The sequence below is a fragment of the Pseudorca crassidens genome, chromosome 5 (genome assembly GCF_039906515.1).
Source record: "Pseudorca crassidens isolate mPseCra1 chromosome 5, mPseCra1.hap1, whole genome shotgun sequence".
Taxonomy (NCBI): Eukaryota; Metazoa; Chordata; class Mammalia; order Artiodactyla; family Delphinidae; genus Pseudorca; species Pseudorca crassidens.
The window spans coordinates 102,238,036-102,261,664 of record NC_090300.1 but is presented as its reverse complement, the minus strand read 5'-3'; the positions used below and the strand labels follow the sequence as shown (position 1 = coordinate 102,261,664).

General features: G+C 36.6%; 2 protein-coding genes across 6 annotated transcripts in view; one reads left to right on the top strand and one right to left on the bottom strand.

Annotated features, from left to right (window-relative positions):
- The window catches only part of CMSS1 (cms1 ribosomal small subunit homolog), a 382,923-nt gene that overhangs the window by 98,714 nt on the left and 260,580 nt on the right, over positions 1–23,629 (top strand). The gene's annotated exons all lie outside the window — the stretch shown is intronic.
- FILIP1L (filamin A interacting protein 1 like) overlaps positions 1–23,629 on the bottom strand; it is a 224,398-nt gene that overhangs the window by 87,973 nt on the left and 112,796 nt on the right. For all 3 annotated transcript variants that reach the window (XM_067739115.1, XM_067739116.1, XM_067739118.1), the window contains one exon: positions 23,206–23,384. In XM_067739115.1, the coding sequence (XP_067595216.1) occupies positions 23,206–23,384 (179 nt within the window). The remainder of the gene's footprint in view (positions 1–23,205; positions 23,385–23,629) is intronic.

Here is a 23,629-nt window from a genome sequence, read left to right as displayed (position 1 = left end):
CTTCAGCAGAGTTAATTCCACAAACTCCTCTTCTTCAGTCCTTTGTACCTGTGGGTGTGGTTTTCTGCCTGGAATACCATTTCTCCTTTTTGCCTGATAAGAATCCACATAGCCTTTAAGCTAACTGCTCCCTGCTGGTATGCTTTCCCATTCCCTCCATGCAGAACTAAGTAATCCATCCCTCAGATGGGATCCCTGAGCACTCTATACATGTTTCCATTGCAGCCCACAATTAATTACCTCATCCTACTTATGTTTTCTACTGCGGCCTCAAAGACAGCATCCATATCTTATTCTTTATCTTTTCCCTAGTTCCTAGTTCCATTCTTAGTGTTAGGTTAAATGAATGTCAAATGAATGAATGGATAGATGATAAATATCCTCATTGTCCCTCTTTTATTTTTCTTCCATATTAAACAAAAATGCTTTATCCTTTTTTTTTCCCCAGCAAATAATCATTTGCCATTGGTCACTTCCCTTTGGGATATCCCCATTAGCTTATTTTCAAGTCTTTGCCCTTTGGTTCATGAGTGTGATCTGGCATTAAAAGGTCTTCCTTGTAAAATTTTAAGAAAATAGCTAACCTATATCTCGTGAGAAATATCCATTATCATTAATAGTTTTGTAACTATCATATTGATCATTTAGATCAGTCAAGTTTTATCCATATGGACCCTTTCAGTTTTGTTGAGCCATAAAAAAGAATGAAGTGCTGATAGGTGTTACAACATGGGTGAACCTTGAAAACATTATGCTAAGTGAAAAAAGTCAGATACAAAAGGCTACATATTGTATGATTCCATTTTTATGAAATGTCCAGAATAGGCAATCCATAGAGACAGAAAGCAGATTAATGGTTTCCAGGGGGCAGGGAGGGGAAATGGAGAATGACCACTAACGGACACAGGGTTTCTTTTTATTGCCAAATAGTAGTCCATTGCATGGATATACCACAGTTTTGTTGATCATTCATCAGTTGATGGACATTTGAGTTGTTTCTGTTTTGGCTATTTTGAATAATACTGCTATGAACATTCATGTATAAGTTATTGTGTGGACATATGTTTTCCTTTCTCTTGGATATATACCTGGGAATGGAATTGCTGGTCTTATGCTAATGTTATATTTGACTGTTTGAGGAACTGACAGACTGCTTTCCAGAGCAACTTCACCATTTTACATTCCTACTCAGCAGTGTGTGAGAGTTCCAATTTCCCTACATCCGCACTAACACTTGTTATGATCTGTCTTTTTTATTATAGTCATTCTAGTGGGTGTAAAGTAATATCTCATAGTTTTGATTTCCACTTCCCTGATGGCTAATGATACTGAGCATCTTTTCCTGTGCTTATCACCCATTTGTATATGTTCTTTGGAGAACTGTCATTTTAGATCCTGTGCCAATTTTTAATTGGATTTTTTATCTTTTATTGTTGATTTGTAAGTGACTTTTATGTATTCTGGATACAAACCCTTTATCAGATGTAGGATTTGTAGATATTTTCAATCATTCTGTGGGCTGACTTTTCACTTTCTTGATGGTGTCCTTTGATGATGAAACATTTTTAATTTTGATGATGTTTATCAAGTTTATTTCTTTTTGTTGCTTGTGCTTTTGGTGTCGTATATAAGAGACCATTGCCTAATCAATGTCATGAAGATTTATGCCTTTGTTTTCTTCTAACAGGTTTATCATTTTAGGCCTTATATTTAGTTAGCTCTTTGATCCATTTTGAGTTAAATTTTGGATGTAGTGTAAGGTATAGGATCCAACTTTATTCTTTTTGCTTGTGAATATTCCATTGTCCTAGCACTACTTTTTGAAAAGACTGTTCTTCCCCCCATTGAATTGCCTTGGCACACTTGGTGAAAATCAGTTGACCAGCAACATGATAATTTATTTCTGTACTCTTAATTCTATCCCATTTATCTATTTCCACATCCTTTTGCCAGTACCATACTGTCTTGATTAATGTAGCTTTGTAGCAAGTTTTGAAACTGGGAAGTATCAAACATTCAACTTTGTTCTGCTTTTTCAAGACTGTTTTGGTTATTCTGAGCACTGTGAATTTCCATGTGAATTAGGATCAGCATATCAATTTCTGCAAAGAAGTCATCTGAGATTTTAATAAGGATTGTGCTGAATCTCTAGATCAATTTGGGGAGTATTGCAGCTTAAAAATATTAAGTCTTTTGATCCATGAACATGGGGTGTCTTGCCATTTATTTAGTTTTTTTTTAACTTCTGTCAACATTGTTTTGTAGTTTTCAGAGTATATCTTGTACTTCTTTTGTTTAACTTATTCTCAAATATCTATTTCTTTTTGATGCTATCATAAATTGAATTGTTTTCTTAATTTCATTTTTGGTTTGCTCACTGCTACTGTGTAGAAATACAATTGATTTTTGTATATTGATCTATCTTGTATCCTGCAACCTTGCTGAGCTTATTAGTTCTAGTAGTTTTCTCAGTGGATTTCTTAGGATTTGTTACTGCTATTATTATCATTGTATTAGTTTAACTTACAAAGTAAAAATGTTCTGAGATTGTTCATGTTTCCTAAAAGGCAAAACATTGATTTTATTTGATCTGTGCCTAGATCTAAGTTTTTATGATGATCTTGTGTGCTACTTTATATGTATATATCATCTATCATAGTTTTATATTTTGAAGAGAAACTTTATTCCACCTATAAGCTGTATTAGCATATATTAAAACTATTATCTGTTGAGATTTATACTCTTTTTTAAAATCCATTTAATGGAAAGAAATAGATGAACATTTATATGATTAATTGATTTTAAATGGAGAGTTAAAAGCAATTCAATGGGGAAAATACCAACAAATGTTGCAGTAACAACTAGATGGCCATAAGGAAAAGGATGTGAACCTCAAACCCTATCTCACATGAAATAAAAATTTATTTGAGACCAAAACATAAAAGTTAAAACTATAAAACTTCCAGAAGAAAGCATAACTCCTATGATGCAATACCAAAAACACAATCAACCTAATTATAAAGAAAAAAAAAGTGTTAAAGACTTCACATTTCACAAAGGATGATCTATAAACACCATTAATTTCATCAAAGAAAGTGCTCAATATTTTGTCATCCAGGATACGTGAATTAAAATCACAAAGAAATGAGATTTATAGTCTTACTGTAAAATTTAGAGTAGTTTAGAAAAGAAAAAAAATTATCTGTATCATTTTCTCTGAAAGAAAAAAGTGGCCAGAGATGGCAATGGGTCACAGGTTCATAATAGTTTTATCTCTTATTTTGCTTTATTTCTGATTCCCCAGAAAATTTCTAGGGACAATTTGGAGTTCATGAATCATGTACTATTCCCCTCAATGGCAGTGCACTATCCAAATAAGTATCATCCCTTGTGTTTGGGGCAGCATAAAGAAAGTATATGCAGGCTTTGCTTTTAGAATTCTGTTACCTTTGATTCTTCTGTGGTCACTTTGTTCACTTCATCAGGTGACTACTGCAGATAAGTACAAATTTCGTTTGAACTGCCAGAGTTGCTGCTATTGCATCAGATCCCTGCTTCTGTAGCTTTTACAGCTCTGTCCTGCTAGGAGATCTGAAGGACTCTCAGGGAAGGTGCTAACAAGTACATGAGTGGGGTCTGTGGACCTCACTCCGGAAGTGTTATCTCAGTGCTGTCCCCTACTTCCATCCCCACTACAGTCTCTGTGTTGTCTTTAGGGTCCTACACAAAGGCTTCTTTTCTTGTGGGTTTTAGTTCTTCATTATGCAAAAAACACAAAGTTACCAATGAGTAACTTGTTTCTGAAAGAAACTTGGAATTAACATGCATCTGAAGTTACTGAGAGTCAATTCACTGGACAATGTTTAGTAGCAAATACAACAAAAACAGAATACAATCTGAAACCCATACATGGAGCATGGCCAAATGAACTGCATCTCTAAAACGAAATAATATGCAGCCACTTTTTTTTATATAAGGTAGGAAGTTCTCCTTTACAAATTGCTGGTATATGCTTACAGTAAATTTTTAGAAATATATACAGAAAACTATTAACTACAGTTTACTTTTGGAGAGTAGGAAGTGAGGTAAAGTCAAAGGAAGGTGTTAATTTTCATTTTATACTTTTCTGTTCATTTAAATTTTCTAACTATTTTCTTGTGTTATTATTTGTTCACTTGTTTTTTAATTATTTCAAACACATATAAAAGTAGAGATGATAGTATAATGAACCCCTATGGGTCCCTCTTACAGCTTCAATAATTATCAACTCTTGGCCAGTCTTGTTTCTTCTGTACCACCCTACTGAAGGGTAGCAGACTATGCCACCCCAAAATGTCGCTTTAGCATAAGAATTATTTTGAGCTGATTATTTTGATAATCAGCAGATACAGGAGAAGTTCTGAAAACAAGAGTAGAGTTACTCTTTTTAAGGGAAATTTACTTTTATGAAGGAAATCTCTATTTGTAAGGGTGTCTCCCTCTCAGTACCAGAAAGAGAAGGATGACTAAATCACAAGAGAATCTTATCAGCAGAGAAGGCACCGACTTAAATCTGCCTACCAATCTTACCCTTGCTTTTCCTGGTAACTTCCCATAACTGGCTACCCCCTTCCCCACTCCTCTTCATTCTTTTGTCTTTAGTTGAAGATGGTATCAGTATTTAAGGTTGTGGTTTAAGTCATCTCATAGAGTTAATGGTTTTCCCCGAGTATATCCCATATATACATGAGTTATACATGTTAATAAACTTCTGTTTGGTTTTCTCTTATTAACCTGTCTTTCTTTGTTGTTTTTTAACATCTTTATTGGAGTATGATTGCTTTACAATGGTGTGTTAGTTTCCGCTGTATAACAAAGTGAATCAGCTATACATATACATATATCCCCATATCTCCTCCCTCATGCAGTCTCCTTCCCACCCTCCCTATCCCACCTCTCTAGGTGGTCACAAGGCACTGAGCTGATCTCCCTGTGCTATGTAGCTGCTCTCCACTAGCTATTGGTCTTACATTTGGTAGCGTACATATGTCCATTGCCACTCTCTCGCTTCGTCCCAGTTTACCCTTTCCCCGGCTCATGTCCTCAAGTCAATTCTCTGTGTCTGCGTCTTTATTCCTGTCCTGCCCCTAGGTTCTTCAGAACCTTTTTTTTTTTTTTTTTTAGATTCCATATATATGTGTGAGCATACGGTATTGGTTTTTCTCTTTCTGACTTACTTCACTCTGTATGACAGTCTCTAGGTCCATCCACCTCACTACAAATAACTCAATTTCGTTTCTTTTTATGGCTGAGTAATATGCCATTGTATATATGTGCCACATCTTCTTTATCCATTCATCTGTCGATGGACACTTAGGTTGCTTCCATGTCCTGGCTGTTGTAAATAGAGCTGGAATGAACATTGTGGTACATGACTCTTTTTGAAGTATGGTTTTCTCAGGGTACATGCCCAGTAATGGGATTGCTGGGTCATATGGTAGTTCTATTTTTAGTTTCTTAAGGAACGACCATACTGTTCTCCACAGTGGCTGTATCAATTTACATTCCCACCAACAGTGCAAGAGGGTTCCCTTTTCTCCACACCCTCTCCAGCATTTATTGTTTGTAGATGTTTTGATGATGGCCATTCTGACTGGTGTGAGGTGATACCTCATTGTAGTTTTGATGTGCATTTCTCTGATGATTCGTGATGTTCAGCATCCTTTCATGTGTTTGTTGGCAATCTGTGTATCTTCTTTGGAGAAATGTCTATGTAGGTCTTCTCCCCATTTTTGGATTGGGTTGTTTGTTTTTTTGATATTGAGCTGCATGAGCTGCTTGTATATTTTGGAGATTAATCCTTTGTCAGTTGCTTCATTAGCAAATACTTTCTCCCATTCTAAGGGTTGTCTTTTTGTCTTGTTTATGGTTTCCTTTGCTGTGCAAAAGCTTTTAAGTTTCATAGGTCCCATTTGTTTATTTTTGTTTTTATTTCCACTTCTCTAGGAGGTGGGTCAAAAAGGATCTTGCTGTACTTTATGCCATAGAGTGTCCTGCCTATGTTTTCCTCTCAGAGTTTTATAGTATCAGGCCTTACATTTAGATCTTTAATCCATTTTGAGTTTATTTTTGTGTATGGTGATAGGGAGTGTTCTAATTTCATTCTTTAACATGTAGCTGTCCAGTTTTCCCAGCACCACTTATTGAAGAGGCTATCTTTTCTGAATTATATATTCTTGCCTCTTTTATCAAAAATAAGGTGACAATATGTGCATAGGTTTATCTCTGGGCTTTCTATCCTGTTCCATTGATCTATATTTCTGTCTTTGTGCCAGTGTGACAGTACCATACTGTCTTGATTACTGTAGCTTTGTAGTATAGTCTGAAGTCTGGGAGCCCGATTCCTCCAGCTCCATTTTGCTTTCTCAACATTGCTTTGGTTATTTGGGGTCTTTTGTGTTTCCACACAAATTGTGAAAGATTTTGTTCTAGTTCTGTGAAAAATGCCATTGGTAATAGGGATTGCTTTGAATCTGTACAGTGCTTTGGGTTTTATAGTCATTTTCACAATTGATTCTTCCAATCCAAGAACATGGTATATCTCTCCATCTGTTTGTATCATCTTTAATTTATTTCATCAGTGTCTTATAGTTTTTTGCATACAGGTCTTTTGCCTCCTTAGGAAGGTTTATTCCTAGGTATTTTATTCTTTTTGTTGCAGTGGTAAATGGGAGTGTTTCCTTAATTTCTCTTTCAAATTTTTCATCCTTAGTGTATAAGAATGCAAGAGATTTCTGTGCATTAATTTTGTATCCAGCTACTTTACCAAATCCATTGATTAGCTCTAGTAGTTCCTGGTAGCATCTTTAGGATTCTCTATATATAGTGTCATATCATCTGCAAACAGTGACAGTTTTACTTCTTCTTTTCCGATTTGAATTCCGTTTATTTCTTTTTCTTCTCTGATTGCTGTGGCTAAAACTTCCAAAACTATGTTGAATAATAGTGGTGAGAGTGGACAGCCTTGTCTCATTCATGATCTTAGTGGAAATGGTTTCACTTTTTCACCATTGAGAATGATGTTGGCTGTGGGTTTGTCATATATGGCCTTTATTATGTTGAGGTATGTTCCCTCTATTACTACTCTCTGGAGGGTTTTTTATCATAAATCAGTGTTGAATTTTGTTGAAAGCTTTTTCTGCATCTATTGAGATGATCATATGGTTTTTCTCCTTCAGTTTGTTAATATGGTGTATCACATTGATTGATTTGTGTATATTGAAGAATCTTTGCATTCCTGGGTTAAACCCCACTTGATCATGGTGTATGATCCTTTTAATGTGCTGTTGGATTCTGTTTGCTAGTATTTTGTTAAGGATATTTGCATCCCTGTTCATCAGTGATATTGGCCTGTAGTTTTCTTTCTATGTGACATCTTTGTCTGGTTTTGGTATCAGGGTGATGGTGGCCTCGAGAATGAGTTTGGGAGTATTCCTCGCTCTGCTAAATTATGAAAGAGTTTCAGAATGATAAGTGTTAGCTCTTCTCTAAATGTTTGATAGAATTTCCCTGTGAAGTCATATGGTCCTGGGCTTTTGTTTTTTGGAAGGTATTTAATCACAGTTTCAATTTCAGTGCTTGTGATTGGTCTGCTTATATTTTCTGTTTTTTCCTGGTTCAATCTTGGAGGGCTGTGCTTTTCTAAGAATTTGTCCATTTCTTCCAGGTTGTCCATTTTATTGGCATATAGTTGCTTGTAGTAATCTCTCATGATCCTTTGTATTTCTGCAGTGTCACTTGTTACTTCCCCTTTTTCATTTCTACTTCTGTTGATTTGAGTCTTCTCCCTTTTTTGCTTGATGAGCAATGGTTTGATAATGGTTTATCAATTTTGTTTATCTTCTCAAAGAACCAGCTTTTAGATTTATTGATCTTTGCTACTGTTTCCTTCATTTCTTTTTCATTTATTTCTGATCTGATCTTTATGATTTTGATTTCTTTATGATTTCTCTCCTTCTGCTACTTTGGGGTTTTTTTTGTTGTTCTTCTTCTTTCTCTAATTGCTTTAGGTGTAAGGTTAGTTTGTTTATTTGAGATATTTCTTGTTTCTTGAGGTAGGATTTTATTGCTGTAAACTTCCCTCTTAGAACTACTTTTGCTGCATCACATAGGCTTTGGATCATCGTGTTTTCATTGTCATTTCCAGATATTTTTTGATTTCCTCTTGATTTCTTCAGTGATCTCTTGGTTATTTAGTAGTGTATTGTTTAGCCTCCATGTGTTTGTATTTTTTACAGATTTTTTTCCTGTAATTGATATCTAGTCTCATAGCATTGTGGTCAGAAAAGATACTTGATACGATTTCAATTTTCTTAAATCTACCAAGGCTTGATTTTTGACCCAAAATATGATCTATCCTGAAGAATGTTACATGAGCACTTGAGAAGAAAGTGTATTCTGTTGTTTTTGTATGGAATGTCCTATAAATATCAATTACGTCCATCTTGTTTAATGTATCATTTAAAGCTTGTGTTTCCTTATTTATTTTCTTTTTGGATGATCTGTCCATTGGTGAAAGTGGGGTGTTAAAGTCCCCTACTATGATTGTGTTACTGTCGATTTCCCATTTTATGGCTGTTAGCATTTGCCTTATGTGTTGAGGTGCTCCTATGTTGTGTGCATAAATATTTACAATTGTTATATCTTCTTGGATTGATCCCTTGATCATTATGTAGTGTCCTTCTTTGTCTTTTGTAATGGTCTTTATTTTAAAGTCTATTAAGTCTGATATGAGAATTACTACTCCAGCTTTCTTTTGATTTCCATTTGCATGGAATATCTTTTTCCATCCCCTTACTTTCAGTCTGTATGTGTCCCTAGGTCTGAAGTGGGTCTCTTGTAGACAGCATATATACGGGTCTTGTTTTTGTATCCATTCAGCAAGTCTGTGTCTTTTTGTTGGACCATTTAATCCATTTACATTTAGCGTAGTTATCGATATGTATGTTCTTATTACCCTTTTCTTAATCGTTTTGGGTTTGTTATTGTAAGTCTTTTCCTTCTCTTGTGTTTCTTGCCTAGAGAAGTTCCTTTAACATTTGTTGTAATGCTGGTTTGGTGGTGCTGAGTTCTCTTAGCTTTTGCTCGTCTGTAAAGGTTTTAATTTCTCCATCAAATCTGAATGAGATCCTTGCTGGGTAGAGTAATCTTGGTTGTAGGTTTTTCCCTTTCATCACTTTAAATATGTCACTTCCTTCCACTCCCTGCCACTCCCTTGTGGCTTGCAATGTTGCTGCTGAAAGATCAGCTGTTAACCTTATGGGGATTCCCTTGTATGTTATTTGTTGTTTTTCCCTTGCTGCTTTTAAATGTTTTTCTTTGTGTTTAATTTTTGATAGTTTGATTAATATGTGTCTTGGTGTGTTTCTCCTTGGATTTATCCTGTATGGGGCTCTCTGGGCTTCCTGGACTTGACTATTCCTTACTCATATTAGGGAGTTTTTCAACTATAATCTCTTGAAATATTTTTTTAGTCCCTTCTTTTTCTCTTCTTCTTCTGGGACCCCTGTAACTCCAATTTTGGTGTATTTAATGTTGTCCCAGAGGTCTCTGAGAGTGTCCTCAAGTCTTTTCATTCTTTTTTCTTTATCCTGCTCTGTGGTAGTTATTTCCACTATTTTGTCTTCCAGGTCACTTATCCATTCTTCTGCCTCAGTTTTTCTGCTACTGATTCCTTCTAGAGAATTCTTAATTTCATTTATTATGTTGTTCATCATTGTTTGTTTGCTCTTTAGTTCTTCTAGGTCCTTGTTAAACGTTTCTTGTATTTTCTCCATTCTCATTCCAAGATTTTGGATCATCTTTACTATCATTATTCTGAATTCTTTTTCAGGTAGACTGCCTATTCCCTCTTCATTTGTTTGGTCTGATGGGTTTTTAGCTTGCTCCTTCAACTGCTGTGTGTTTCTCTGTCTTCTCATTTTGCTTAACTTACTGTGTTCGGGGTCTCCTTTTCTCAGGCTGCAGGTTCGTAGTTCCCATTGTTTTTGGTGTCTGCTCCCAGTGGGTAAGATTGGTTCAGTGGGTTGTATAGGCCTTCTGGTGGCAGGGACTGGTGCCGTGTTTTGGTGGATGAGGCTGGATCTTTTCTTTCTGCTGGGCAGCATTGCATCCGGTGCTGTGTTTTGGGGTGTCTGTGACCTTATTATGATTTGAGGCAGCCTCTCTGCTAATGGGTGGGGTTGTGTTCCTGTCTTGCTAGTTTTTTGGCATAGGGTGTCCAGCACCGTAGCTTGCTGGTTGTTGAGTGGAGCTGAGTCATAGCATTAGGATGGAGATCTCTGGCAGGGCTTTCGCCGTTTGATATTACATGGGGCCGGGTGGTCTCTGGTGGAACAATGTCCTGAACTTGGCTCTCCCACCTTAGAGGCTCAGGCCTGACACCCGGCCAGAGCACCAAGTCTCTGTCAGCCACACGTCCAGGTATGCAGGGAGTTTCTTGCCTTGGGAAGAAACTCCTTTGGAAGTCTGAGGTCTTCTGCCAGTGTTCAGTAGGTGTTCTGTTGGAGTTGTTCCACATGTAGATGTAATTTTGATGTATTTGTGGGGAGGAAGGTGATCTCCATGTCTTACTCCTCTGCCATCTTGAAGGCGCCTCTAATCTGTCTTTTATTTCAGTGGTCTTAGTGAAGAACTCAAAAGGGTAGAGGGGGAATTACTTTTCCTTCCCTATACTATGCTCCCCAATCTGGATTATTTTGAAGCAAATCCCAAACATCCTATTATTTCATTTTTTAATATTCTCAGAATATATCTCTAAAAGATAAGGTTTTGTTTTAAAATATACATCACAATACGATTAACATACCCAAACATGAGGAATAATTCTTTCATATTGTGAAATATCACAGTTTTCAAATTTCCCTGATTTTCATATTTTCTGTCTCTCTCTCTTTTTGTCTCTTACAGTGTCTTCAAATCAAGATTCAAATAAGATCATGCTTTGCACTTTATGGAAATGTTTAAATTCCTTTAGCTTAAAATTTCCCCTCTATATTTCCCCTGTACGTTGTTTGTTAATGAAAGCAAGTTGTTTGTTATACAGAATTCTCACAATATTGATTTTGCTGGTTGCACCTTTGTTGTCATTTTATTATTTTGTTTTGTTTTCAAATGTGTGAGATATACATATATATATATATACACACACAGAACTTGACGAAATTTAATGTTTTCATATTAATTCAGTAGTGTGACATATATATGTCAGTATAAAAACATTTAGAAGCAGTAACAAAGAATAACACATTTTTATTTTTGCCATCAAAAAGCAGGGAACCTTATTTACAAAACAAACAAACTCACAGAGAACAAACTTATAGTTACCAAAGGGGAAGGGGGAGAGGGATAAATTAGGAGTTTAGGATTAGTAGATACATATTACTATATATAAAATGGATAAACAACAAGGTCATACTGTATAGCACAGGGAACTGTCTTCAGTATCTTATAATAAACTGTAATGGAAAAGAATCTGAAAAAGAATGCATACGTGTTTATACACACACACACACACACACACACACACACACACACATATAAAATCTGAATCACTTTGTTGTATACCAGAAACTAACACAACATTATAAATCAAGTATACTTAAGTTAAAAAAAAAAAAAAAAGCAGGGGACCTTTGGGCAGCCGTCTCCACTAAAACCAACAGCTCCTTTGAAGTCCCCGTAGCTGCTGCTACCAGTTATAGTACTCATGTTAGTGACTATGTTTGGAGAGAGTAATACACTTATTTATTCTATAAATATCCATTGGGCACTCTCTTCAAGGGGCTAGGGATACAGAGATAAACAAAACAACATGTCTCAGCTCTTGAGGAGCTTATACACGAGTGGGAAAGAGAAGGCAGAAAAGAAGCCATGATAAACAGGCTTGTCCACCTCACCTGTACTTCCTAGTGTGAGTGCCCAGTGCTTATCCTCCTGATTCAGTACACATCTTCTCTTATAAGGTTCCAGAGAACATTGGTTCTCTTTCCTCACCATACATATCTTGTTCTCAGAGCTGGACTCCTAAAGTCTTGCATCTTCATTTCTGGATCAACTGTGTCATAGGGCCTATTTCTTATTTATTGATAATACTGAAGTAATTATTTAGATAGCTAACCAGATGGGCTTGAGCTTTGCAGGTTTTCGAGGTCTTCACCGTTCCCTATTGTATACAGCCAGCCTGCTCCTGTCATTTACCTTACCCTGCTGGCCCCTGAAGGCATTTGAGGCTGCAGCATCCTCCCCGCCACATGCCCTTTTATGTTTTGGATATATTTTAAATGAAAATAATTGTTAATAAATACACCATCTACAAGAAAGTATGAATTAGCTATCACCATTTAATAAAAGCAGAACTTGAACATTGTTTCTGAAACATTTTGGAATTTGGGTTCATCTGAATTGCCTGTGATTGTATGTTTGTCCTTTTTTCCCTCTCTCACCCTTGTATGGTATATCTGAAGTCCAAAGAAGCTAACCAACTTTCTTTGGGTTCTTTGCATGCTTTGGTGAGTTCTGAGCGTTCAGTCATGGTACAAGAAAAGTTCGTTCCAAAGCTACAAACCTCTTTGGATTCCTGAGGCTTCTTTCTGGAACTGGAAGTGGAAACTGAGTGACTGCCCCACATGTTCCCTAACAAACAAAATAAAATCAATTTGAAAAATACAGGCTTATTCAGAGGAGACAAGGAGGTATGTTTCAAGATTAAACCCTTCCAGTCTAGAAGAGAATTCATTTCTTGCCATCCAGAGGTTTTTTTCAGGATGAAGTTTTATCTGATTTGCTCTGCTTTGTTATTGAGGCATGCCTCACTTAGATTTCAACACAGGTGAAAATTAAGGAGTGATTTTTTTCCCCCTTCCAACATTTTTGTTATTTTGTGCCTCTTTGTTTATTGATAAAAATCTTATCTTTCAAAGGAATGTTGAGAGTAAGCCACTGAATTCTTCTACATGAAGAAGCCACGGGGGTTCTCCATCTTTGTCTCTGCAAATAAACACATAAAAGACCATTCATTTAATCTAAGTGCTGTCCTAATGGCTTAATGCTATCATGTTTGGAAGTATGTGTATAAAACAGCTGGAGTGTTCTTGAGTAGATTATTAGCTGGAATTTGATTAATCGACAAATCTGTTTAGAGTAAGAAGTAATTTGACATAAAGCAAATGACAGTTGTGCCCCACAGGGAAATGGTCTTTTTAATTGCCACTTATATTTGGTCCTCACTAACGGGCATTACTGATAAATATTGCATTTTGAGATCTCTCTGATATCTTTGAAGGAAATGTTTACTAAACAGTGTTGTGACAGCCACACATGATTCTCTTTTTTCCTAACTTTTTTCTTTACATATATATATATATACACACACACATATGTGTGTGTGTGTGTGTGTGTGTGTGTGTGTATATATATTCCAGTGTTTGTTATGGCATGAAATGCCTTGAATATCATATGTACTCAGAACAAAAAAAAAGCATAATATAAAGTGACAAACTGTGAGGTAGAAATTAATTATTTTGAAGAAAACACGTACTCAGCCTCATAAATCCTGCAAATATGTTTCTTCTGAAACATCTTCTGAAGATATAAATTACCTGTTCACCAGGCATCTCAGATATTTCACGCTGTCATCAGGAAAGTCATAGAAATAAATGGGAAAATACTATGGGCATAATGTATTATGCATGATAAATAGGGAGGATACATGAGGAAGTGAGAATTGGCGAGTAGAAATTGAGTTGAATAGGAGAAATTGTTATGGAATTCTCACGTACTCCTAACCAACCAAATTATTAAAGGGGAATTTGACAAAGTGAACTTTGGATTCCACAGTGTTAAACAAATCAAACTTGTCTTTGTAAGGCCAGTACTATAAGCATTATGAACTATTGCCAAATTCGTCATGTGGTGGGAAAGGTGAGCCAGGATTCTGAATTTGGACTCTTAAGTCTTGTGTGGGATTATACAGAGAGAGGAGGTTTCAAACCTTTCAGAGAAAGAGCAACAGAAGCAGTGTTTTGGAACATCAGTGATGATAAGCCATCTGAATTTGTCGGGGAAGAGGAAATATACTGAAAGAGGAAATATACTGAAATTATATTGACAATGGCAAAATATTCTTTCAAGGAAATGTTATGTTTGAGTATGTTTTTGGTGATATGTTAGAATTTTTTTTGTCAAAAGTAACACATCTCTAAAACCAAAGCTTAAGTCAGTGGGAAAGTCTGATTCATGTTACGAACATTCACTTTACATACTTTTTAACGTCATGTTTTAAATGAGGTCAGGTTCAAGTTTAGTCCCGGCAAAGTTATGAAGTAAGAAATGGGTACTCTCCTTCATTACTAGTGATAGTATAAATAGTCTATTTATAGATGGCAATTTAGCTACAGTTTTCAAAATCCTTAAAAGTTTTATAACTTTTGACCCAGCAATTCCACACCTAAAACTTTATTCTAAGGCAACAATCAGGAGGGTGTAAAAATTAACTGGAGTATGAGGCTATTCATCATAGTGTACTTTATAAAAGTGAAAAAGTAGAAGGAATCTAAATGCCCACAATAGTGAGCTTGTTAAATAAATTACATCTATATGACACAGTAGCATTCATGTACTTAAAAATTACGGTGTTGAGGAGTAGTTGGTGATTTAGGAAAATGTTCATGATGTTTTTATTAGTGAAAATGTAGGGTACAAAAACTATGCAAAGTATGAATTGAGAGAGTTATTTTTAGCTTTTTAAATGGTTAATGTTTCTTATGTTTTTTAACTTTAAAATCCATTTTTGGATCATTCTCTCCTCCAGTGCCTTGACCCATCCTGTTTTATATCTACTCTCTCTAGGATAATCCCAAAGCTCTCAAGCTTATTTTGCTTCCCCTATCAAAATTGACTTCTTTTATATACTATTCTCCAAAGCTGGGCTAAGTGAAAAGAACTAATCCAGAAGCTAATTTATGAGACGATATTAATGGAAAATAATAAATTAAAATGTAACAACTTTTTCTACATTTTAGTCATTTATTCAACAAATATTTATTATACTTTTCCATGCTCTTGGCCCTGCAGAGGAACTGTGAACAAAACAAATCAAAAACCCACTTAATCCCTTTAGGCAAGAAGATGTGATTAGTGTGGGGATCTTGTGACACTGGCAGGCCCAAGGAACAGTGGAGTCTTTTGGTGCACTTAAAACCCATCATTTTGCGTTGAGTCTTAACTTTGAGTATGTGGTAGGCTGTGCTTTTCATAATATCATTGCATTAACCTTTCTGTTTATGCTTCCCAAGGGGGAAATAGGTCTCCATGGTTTAGGGGGAAAAAAAGTTTTTGAGTACTATAGTGTCCAGCTCGGTGTTACAGTGTTAGATCATTACGACATTCAGCCAATACCCCTACTCTGAAGCAAGTAAGATACAACCAGGCCTAGAGAATGATCCTTCATTTGTGCCTGCTCTGTATTCTCAGTTGTCATTGCATCTGTAACACAACATTGCACTTGTTTTTGTGTCTTTGTTCCCCATACTGAAGGGTATGTCCCTTGAAAGCTTTTATTCATCATCACATCCTTAGCACCCAGCATAGGGTCCAGTTAGGTGCCTTCCTGGCAATCCATAAAATGCCCGGTGGTGTGGCACAGAGTATACAAATGAACTAATTTGAAGAAAGGCAAATTTGAAGAAAGATGCTAATGCTTACTGAGTGTCAGACACCATACTTAGCACTTTTTTAGGCATTATATAATTTAGTAATTGTAAGAACTTGTGAGATCCATATCATTTTTTTTAACAGATAGTGAAACTGAGACTTACAGAAACTAAGTACTTCGTTCAAGGTCAAATAGCTAGTAGGACCAGATGAGAGGATGGGACCATGCTTCAAACTCTTGTTGGTTCTGACTCCAGGGTCTATGCTTTTAGCTCCAATACCCTACACCCTTCCAAGGAAAGGCCTTTCTGTGCAGTGATATTTACTCATCATTTGTGCCAGGCATCTCCCATTGTAATGGCTGGCCAAAGCCATTTGGCTTCATCTTCTCATGAGAAATAATATACATTTGCCAGGAAAGTTTACCTACAAGTTGCAAATTCAGGATACAGCTTAATTCTAATGTTCCACCTTGATTTCCATTTATGAGGCAAAATTTTCTATTTTGATATGGTTTAATGACTCTTCTCCCTCTTTACATTTTATAGTCAGATGGAACAGAAGTTTGAGGTTGCCTTTCCACATTCAGTCTTTGGCTTCCTGTTTTATAGGGCTGTTAAGCTAGTAGCTATGAGCCAGTTAGATATATTTATCCAGGGCTTACTGTATGTCCTACATTCTCCTAGGGCTATGCGGGCTGTTGGATAATTACAGTCCTTAATATCCTTCTTGACTGACCTTTTATAATGTTGCAACGGCAGTGTCAGTACCACAGAATGAACACCTGAATCATCTATAGATTACTTTATGAGGGTCTTATCTTTTCAATTGTAATTATGTCTTAAATTTCTTTGGATTTCCCACAATACCAAGCACAAGGCTTGAGCACCTAGTAATGATTCTGGGGAGAACAGTGCCGAATATGTTATCAGGGGAGCTAGCTTCTGGTCTGGCTCTGCTGCTGTTTAGCAGCAAGATTTGGAGGTTTCTAGCTGAGTCTTGATGGGCCTCACTTTTCACAATTCAAAAATTAGAGGGTTGGTCTAGATTGCGAGGTCTTTTCTGATTTAAATTTAGGATTCAGAGATCTCCATAATTCTTTAGGATTATCTGATAGATTGATTCACTGTGGTGGAATAAACAGGAACAGAAAAGTTGTAAATTTACCTGCATTTACAAAGATGATAAGTTCAGATTTGAATATGTGACATTCAAGAAACAATAGGATGTACCTAAATCTAGATATCCTTTAAGAATGGAAATACTACAGACTTGGATTTGAAGCTGGTGGTTGAGGTGCTGTCATTCTCACTGACCTCTTTTGATAGTGTGGGTTAGAATCATAGACCTGAAGTAAAAGTTGCTTATTCGTAACAATCACATAATCACAGATTTTTAGATCTGAAAGAGACAAACAAATGATGTAAGCCTGTCCTATTTTTTTTTTACATACAAGATTGGAGAAATGGAATTTACCCAGGGTTACACACGAGCTGCAGATCCAATCTGCAGACCAGAGTCCCCTATCTCCAAGTTCCCAGTTCATCCTTCACTGTGCTCGTTATGTTTCCTTTTAGACTGCTTTTTAACATTTGTAGTATTCTTTTGTGAGCAGTAAATTCACTAATCATTGTATATACACATACACACCCAATATTATTTGTAAAGTTTAGTTCAGCTTTCTGGGAAGGAACAGCAATAAAATAGCATCATCGCTCTATCCAAATTTTAACCTCTATAATTAAATGGTTTTGTATAGAAACCACTGAATTGTGCAGTTACAAGGGTATGGTTTTGTGACATCTGTTGAAAGTTAAGTTATGATGTACAGTCCTAAATGGGTTTTTTGGTATCCTTGTGAGGTAATCGCTCTGCATCCCTACCCAGACCCTATTAGGTCTGAGGTATATGAACACTAGGCTGATCACATTGTGATTTTCTGTAGAATTATAATATCAAAATATGTGTTTGTGGTGGTCTCCATTTTGTTCTAACAAAGAACTGGATACCAATGACAAAGGTCAAATGGAGATCTGGCATCCATTTCACAACTTGCAAGACATAGCCTTGAGAGTATGTAATACATATAACTCCTTGCCAGAAAACTGAAAGGAAATGATTGCATTTGAGTACAATGCATTCTACAACAATAGTTTAGTGTGCATGAAATTTAAAACTGCTGGCTTTCCAAATATGATTTTTAAAAAGTAGACTTAGTTTATTTATTTTTAAAAAACCTTATGCCCACTGTGTTATGCTTCATGGGATATTCTTAAAAGCTGAGGTTTAAGACCAAAGAAATAGAAAATCCTAATGGCAATAGTTGCAAGATATTGAATTCTCTAGTAAAGTACTCTAGTTTAATGTGTTTATTGAGTTCTCCTGAATGTTTTATTTTCATAAGTATTTCATGTATTATATTTTTGTACCATACTGGTGCCTTTTTTTCCTACCTATCATGATCTCATAGTGCCCTGGCAGCATTAGTATCAAATCATAAAGTCTACAGTGGTGTCTCTGTTTTACACATGCACAAATGAGTTGGAGTTTTATGTCAGTGATGAACACATCTACCTACTTCACCTAGGATCTAGCACAGGACCTGGCATGTAGCAGGTATTTAGTTAATTGGGGGGTTTTTTGTTTGTTTTTAGTTTGGGGTTTTTTTGTTTTAGTGAATGAATGAGTGGCAAGCAGCACTAAATAGCTAACTAGTTAGTTAAACTAACTAAAAAATTAGATAGATTAATACACTTATTCATTTATATATTTAAATTTATATATTTATATTTCAGGGGAGTATCCAAAGCCTCTAGAAAGAAGATTTGATGTTTTTTGAGAGAAGCCTTTGATAGTAATCCAATATACTCAGTTAACAGGAGGGTCAAATATAGCTCAGTGTTTCACTCACCTTTCCTGATGCCCATCTAGAAAACAGGCCTGTCATAGTAGAAAAGAGTTGATAATGGAAATCTTTCTTTATAAAGTTGCTTCCGCCAAAGGGACGGGGGAAACACTTTGTTCTTTACTAAGGACTTAGTCCAAGGTATGGTCAAGGCAACAACCCTTGAAGCTGGGTCCCTGCTGACTTTCCTGCAAAGACCCTTCTGCCCCCTGAGCCACTATTCTATCTAGTCACACCTGCTTAGGACAGGAACAAGAAATTAATTCTGCCTGTGACTCCTTCCTTCCTATGTCGCTCTTGAGAAGCTACCATTTGAAGTCCTGCTTTATGAAACCAGAATTAACAGTGCTAACCTACTTGGCCAAGATATTATGAAAAGTAATTTCAAGCTTTAAAAAAATACATAGTTGAAGTCATTTTTAGACAGAGTTGCCATACCAATATTTGTTTCCCACTTCAGTGGTTTCAAGGCCAGAAATGCAGTAATATATATGGTTCGTATACATGGTTTGTTTTAGTGTTCTAAAAAAGAAAGCATGGTTTCAAAAAAAGGAAACTTTTTTTTTTTTTTTTTTCCTTCACAGCCTTTTCCCCCATTGAAACTGAAAAAGGAAAAAAATTATGCAAGCTTTTTTGAAAGTACAGACAAAATTGGCATTTCACTTATGGGAAAATTTTGCAAAATTGCACTGACTAAAAGTGATTTTTGTTTTGGCTTTCCTGTGAAGCCATCCAGAAAGGCCAAAAATTACTGGCATTGCTTTTGTATAAAACCTTTCACATAGACGTCACTTGTAATTCAGCCAAGTACATAATTCAGGTCATCAGTGACACACACATCCACACATTGGAGCTGGTCAGTGAACAGAAGGTTGTCATGAAATGTCGCTATAATTATTTTATGGACAGACCAAACTGCACAGATTACAGCGAAGGAAACTTTGCATTAACACGCTTGGGAACAGGGTTTCCTGAGCTGTTCCCTGCCCCCACCCTCCTGCAGTGGGAAAGCCAATTGTTTACTGATTACGACAGCGACATCACTTGGCAAACATTTTGGCCTAAACTCAATGTGTGACATCAGTCTCCTTTAGGGTTTTCCACATAAAATGAATTCTCCGAAGAAAACACAGAAATTGAGCCTTAATTTGAAATCCATTATTACACCCTCTAAGGTCTCATTAACTATCTCAATCATGTATTTCTTAATTTTTATTTTCTTTCCAAGTAGATATTATCTAACACTAAAAATACAATCACTAAACTTTCACAGTATTTTTCAGAGTTTCAATCAGATAGTCCTTTAGTTATATTTACTCAAACCACGTTTATGGGGGTTATGATATTCTTTCTTTCTTTCTTTGTACTGAGGGTCACTGATTCGGGAGTGGCTTACATCACTTTGTTTGAGGAAGGAAGTAAACATTATTCTTTGACTCCTTAGAATAAATTAGTCTTGCTTTTGTGAAGGGTGGCTGCATGTTTGAGAGGAAGTACTCTCACTAAAGTTAGGTTTGTGTTCTGTCATTTCTTGTCAGAGAATGAGACACATGAATGGTATTTTACTCTCTTGTGTAAGCACCTCCTCTGTATATATTTATCTGAAATTATTAGTTTCCCCCACCTCTTTGTTAGATGGTGTTCATTTAGTATTTTTATGCACATGGCCTTAAAGCAAGTGGAAGTCAGTTATGCCTCATGAGGCCCACAGTCTCCCTGCTACAAGCAGGGGGGCCAGGAAGGGCCAGTGCACCAGCAGTGCCAAGATATGGGAATTGTGATGTACAGATGGAGCTGGAGAATTGTCTGTGTATCATGTGAGTCAAGAAGAGCCTTAGCATTCTCACACCCAAAGAGTTCCATCTGGAAGCTGTTCCTGGGCAAACAGAAATAGCTGAATATTCCCATATCTTCTGGAGTGGCTAAACAGGGATTGAGAATCACTTCAGTCATTTTTTCCTATTTTTTGGTAATGGTTTGTTTACTTTCATTATTCTTCAAGACAAAAAACCTTTGCATCCTATATGGCTAAAAAATGTGATCTTTTAAATTCTCCCTCTTAAACGACTTTGATACATGTAGAAATACCGTTCTTAATATACTGATTCCTTGGTGTACAATTTACATTCGTCCCACTATTTTCCTTTTCCTCTAGCGCGTGGCCTTTGTTCCTAGTGCTCTTTTGTTCTCATTTCTCAGTGTTGTTCCTCTTTGCTCTCTTGATTTAAATAATCTTCACCATCTGCCCACCAGCTTTACAGTGTTACTTCTGGATAGCCCTCCTCAGCCTTCCTTCAGAAGATAGTAGAGAGACAATGGTGAACATTAGAACTATACCACCAACAGCCTTTCACATTTCCACCCTAAATCTGTATCCTTTTGCCTTCTCCATTAACGTGGTTAAGCCCCCGGGGCAGGGACCTCCAGTACCTCTTTGTTCTATGGCAGGCAGCACTCTGACGATGGTCAATAAATGTTCATAATAATGAGAGATGAAAGGAAGTGTCCGTGTTCAACAAGTTAGTGCCAAATAAGTTTTGGAGGCCAAATGAGGCCACAGGTGCCAAATCACAAGGGTTCGAAATAATATTTAATATGACATTGTCTCATTGAATAACAAATCCTATAGTGTAAGGTCTGAGCCAGATCTTCCCTTGGTGCCAGACTTCTTTTGCTCCTTTAATCTGCCCTGAAGATATTTCAGGTTCATGAGAGGCAAGGTAACAAGACCCCCTCTCTATGTAATGAGTAGAAAACAAACCCCTGATGAATGTAGAAAAAGAAACTGGATGTGAGAGCCATTGAATCTCTAGTGCTCTGACGACTACCATGAAGTGCACTGAAAAGAAATGAAAGTTTGCCATTAGCGTAGCTATTATGTAACTTTGATTACCTAGTTAAAATATGAATTGTAAGTAGTCAAATAAAACAGTTGAGGCTACTAGTATTTTAGAAAAGGGAACTCAGTATTTTTTTTTTCTGTATTTTTCTGTGATTGTTAGAATCTAGCATCATTAGCTCTGTAACTCATAAGAGAAGTATACATGGAATAACAAAAGTGACATGAAGGTCCAGTAAAAATTTGACATTACTGAGATTGGTTATTTTCTATCTTTGCAGTATTAATAGAGAGGAGTCATTGTTCTTTCAATTTAATATGGATGTTCATACTTTCTAAGGTAATTCAGAACAGAGGGTCAAAGTTGAGCAAAATAACCTGCTTTCCATACGGTTATAAAATGTTTACCAACCATTTTCTCCCTTTTTGTAGCCAAGCTTCTCTAAATACTAGTTCATATTTTAAGCTTCTATGTTCTCATTTCTTATTTATTCTTCAAAGTATTGCAATTTGGCTTCTGCCTTCACTGTTTTATTGAAAGGGCTCATTAAGTTCTTCAGTATCTTCCTTGTTGCCATCTTGGGACATTTGGTCATCCTTTTCTGTATTATCTGGTGCTGTTTGCTCACTCTTTCTTGAAAGTCTTCCCTTGCTTGGTTCCTTGCTTTCTCTTCTAGTTGTTCTAATCCTCCACCATTCTTCATTCCTTCTCAGCTTCCTTTCTTGACCCATTTTTCTGGAGGAAAACCCTAATTTGATGGGTTGTTGTGTTGTTTTCTAGAGTTCCCATCTCAAAATTCTCTCCCCTCACCACACCAGCACCCATAACTTCAGCTATCACTGGCTACAAATACACATCACCAGCCCAGCCTTTTCCAGACCTATATTTCTAACGGTGGGTTGTCTGTTTAGACACATCCTTCTCCCCACTGAACATTGGAATACACCAGGTACTTCATGCTCAACTTGTCTAAAACAGGACCCCCTCCATCTTTTGAACTATCTCCCCAACCAGAAATCCTGCAACAACAAAAAGCTGTGCCCCATTCCTGCTTTCTGTACCTTGGTGAAGAACTAGGAGTATAACTTCCTGTTTTCCTTGCTCTGCTCTCTAGTCACATTAGTCACTAATTCATATTGACTATACGTCATAAATAATTCTTATTATGCCCCATCCTCCCTAACCCTATAGCCATTGGAACACATACCTGCCCCTGTCTTTCTTCCGTCTTTCCTTAATGGTTCCTTAAGAAAGCATCCCTGATAACTCATTCTCCTTCTCATAATTTGTCATTTGCTCCTTCTCGCCAACAGTATAAAATCCAGCTGCTCGTGTCTAGCGTTTCCTTTTCTCACACCCTGTGCTGTAGCCATGTGGAAAGCTTTAGTTCCCTCAGTACCCATACTCTTCTCTTACCTCTATGCTGTGGCACTTATTCCTGCCCCTGCCTTGTATGTGGTCTCCATTCTTGTTTGCACAGGGACTAGACCCGTTACCTCCTCTCTGCAGCTTTCACAGGGCACTCCCTTGAAGAATCAGTTGCCCAGCACTTATGTTTCCACAGTCCTGTCACACCCGGTTATTCTTGCATTGTATTGATATTGTTTTTAAACATATCCTTTTCCTCACTCTTGGCCATGAGATTTTTAAGACCAGAGGTTGTCATATTTACCTTGTATCCCTGTATCCCTTGGTATAATGCCCAGCGCATAGTGAGAGGTTAGTAAGAATTTGCAGAATAGGTCACTGTCTTGTCCAAAGTAGCCTTACCTTTCACGTTCCTGTTCTAGCAAGCTTATGAATTCATCACTCTTCTCCATGTATTCTTTATGTTTTCTCTTTTCTTCCTCCAACTCTAATATGGTTTGCCTGTGAGATTTTTCTACCATTAAAAGCTGTTCCAGGATTCGTCTGTGAGATTCTTTATGTTTTTCCACGACTTTGTCCAACTACAAAAGAAAATACATTAATAGTCTAAGTACAAATCATTCATAATATTGCCATCTCTCCCTCTTTTAGAAATATCCAAGTTTTAACAAATTAATTCAACAGTGGGTTTATGATTTCCTTGTTTAGTTTTTTATCATTACTCTTGTTAATTGATACTTTTTCATGTTTCAACACAAATGTAACTTTCTTACTGTCTTTTTTTTTTTTGGCCGCACCACGTGGCTTGTGGGATCTTAGTTCCCAT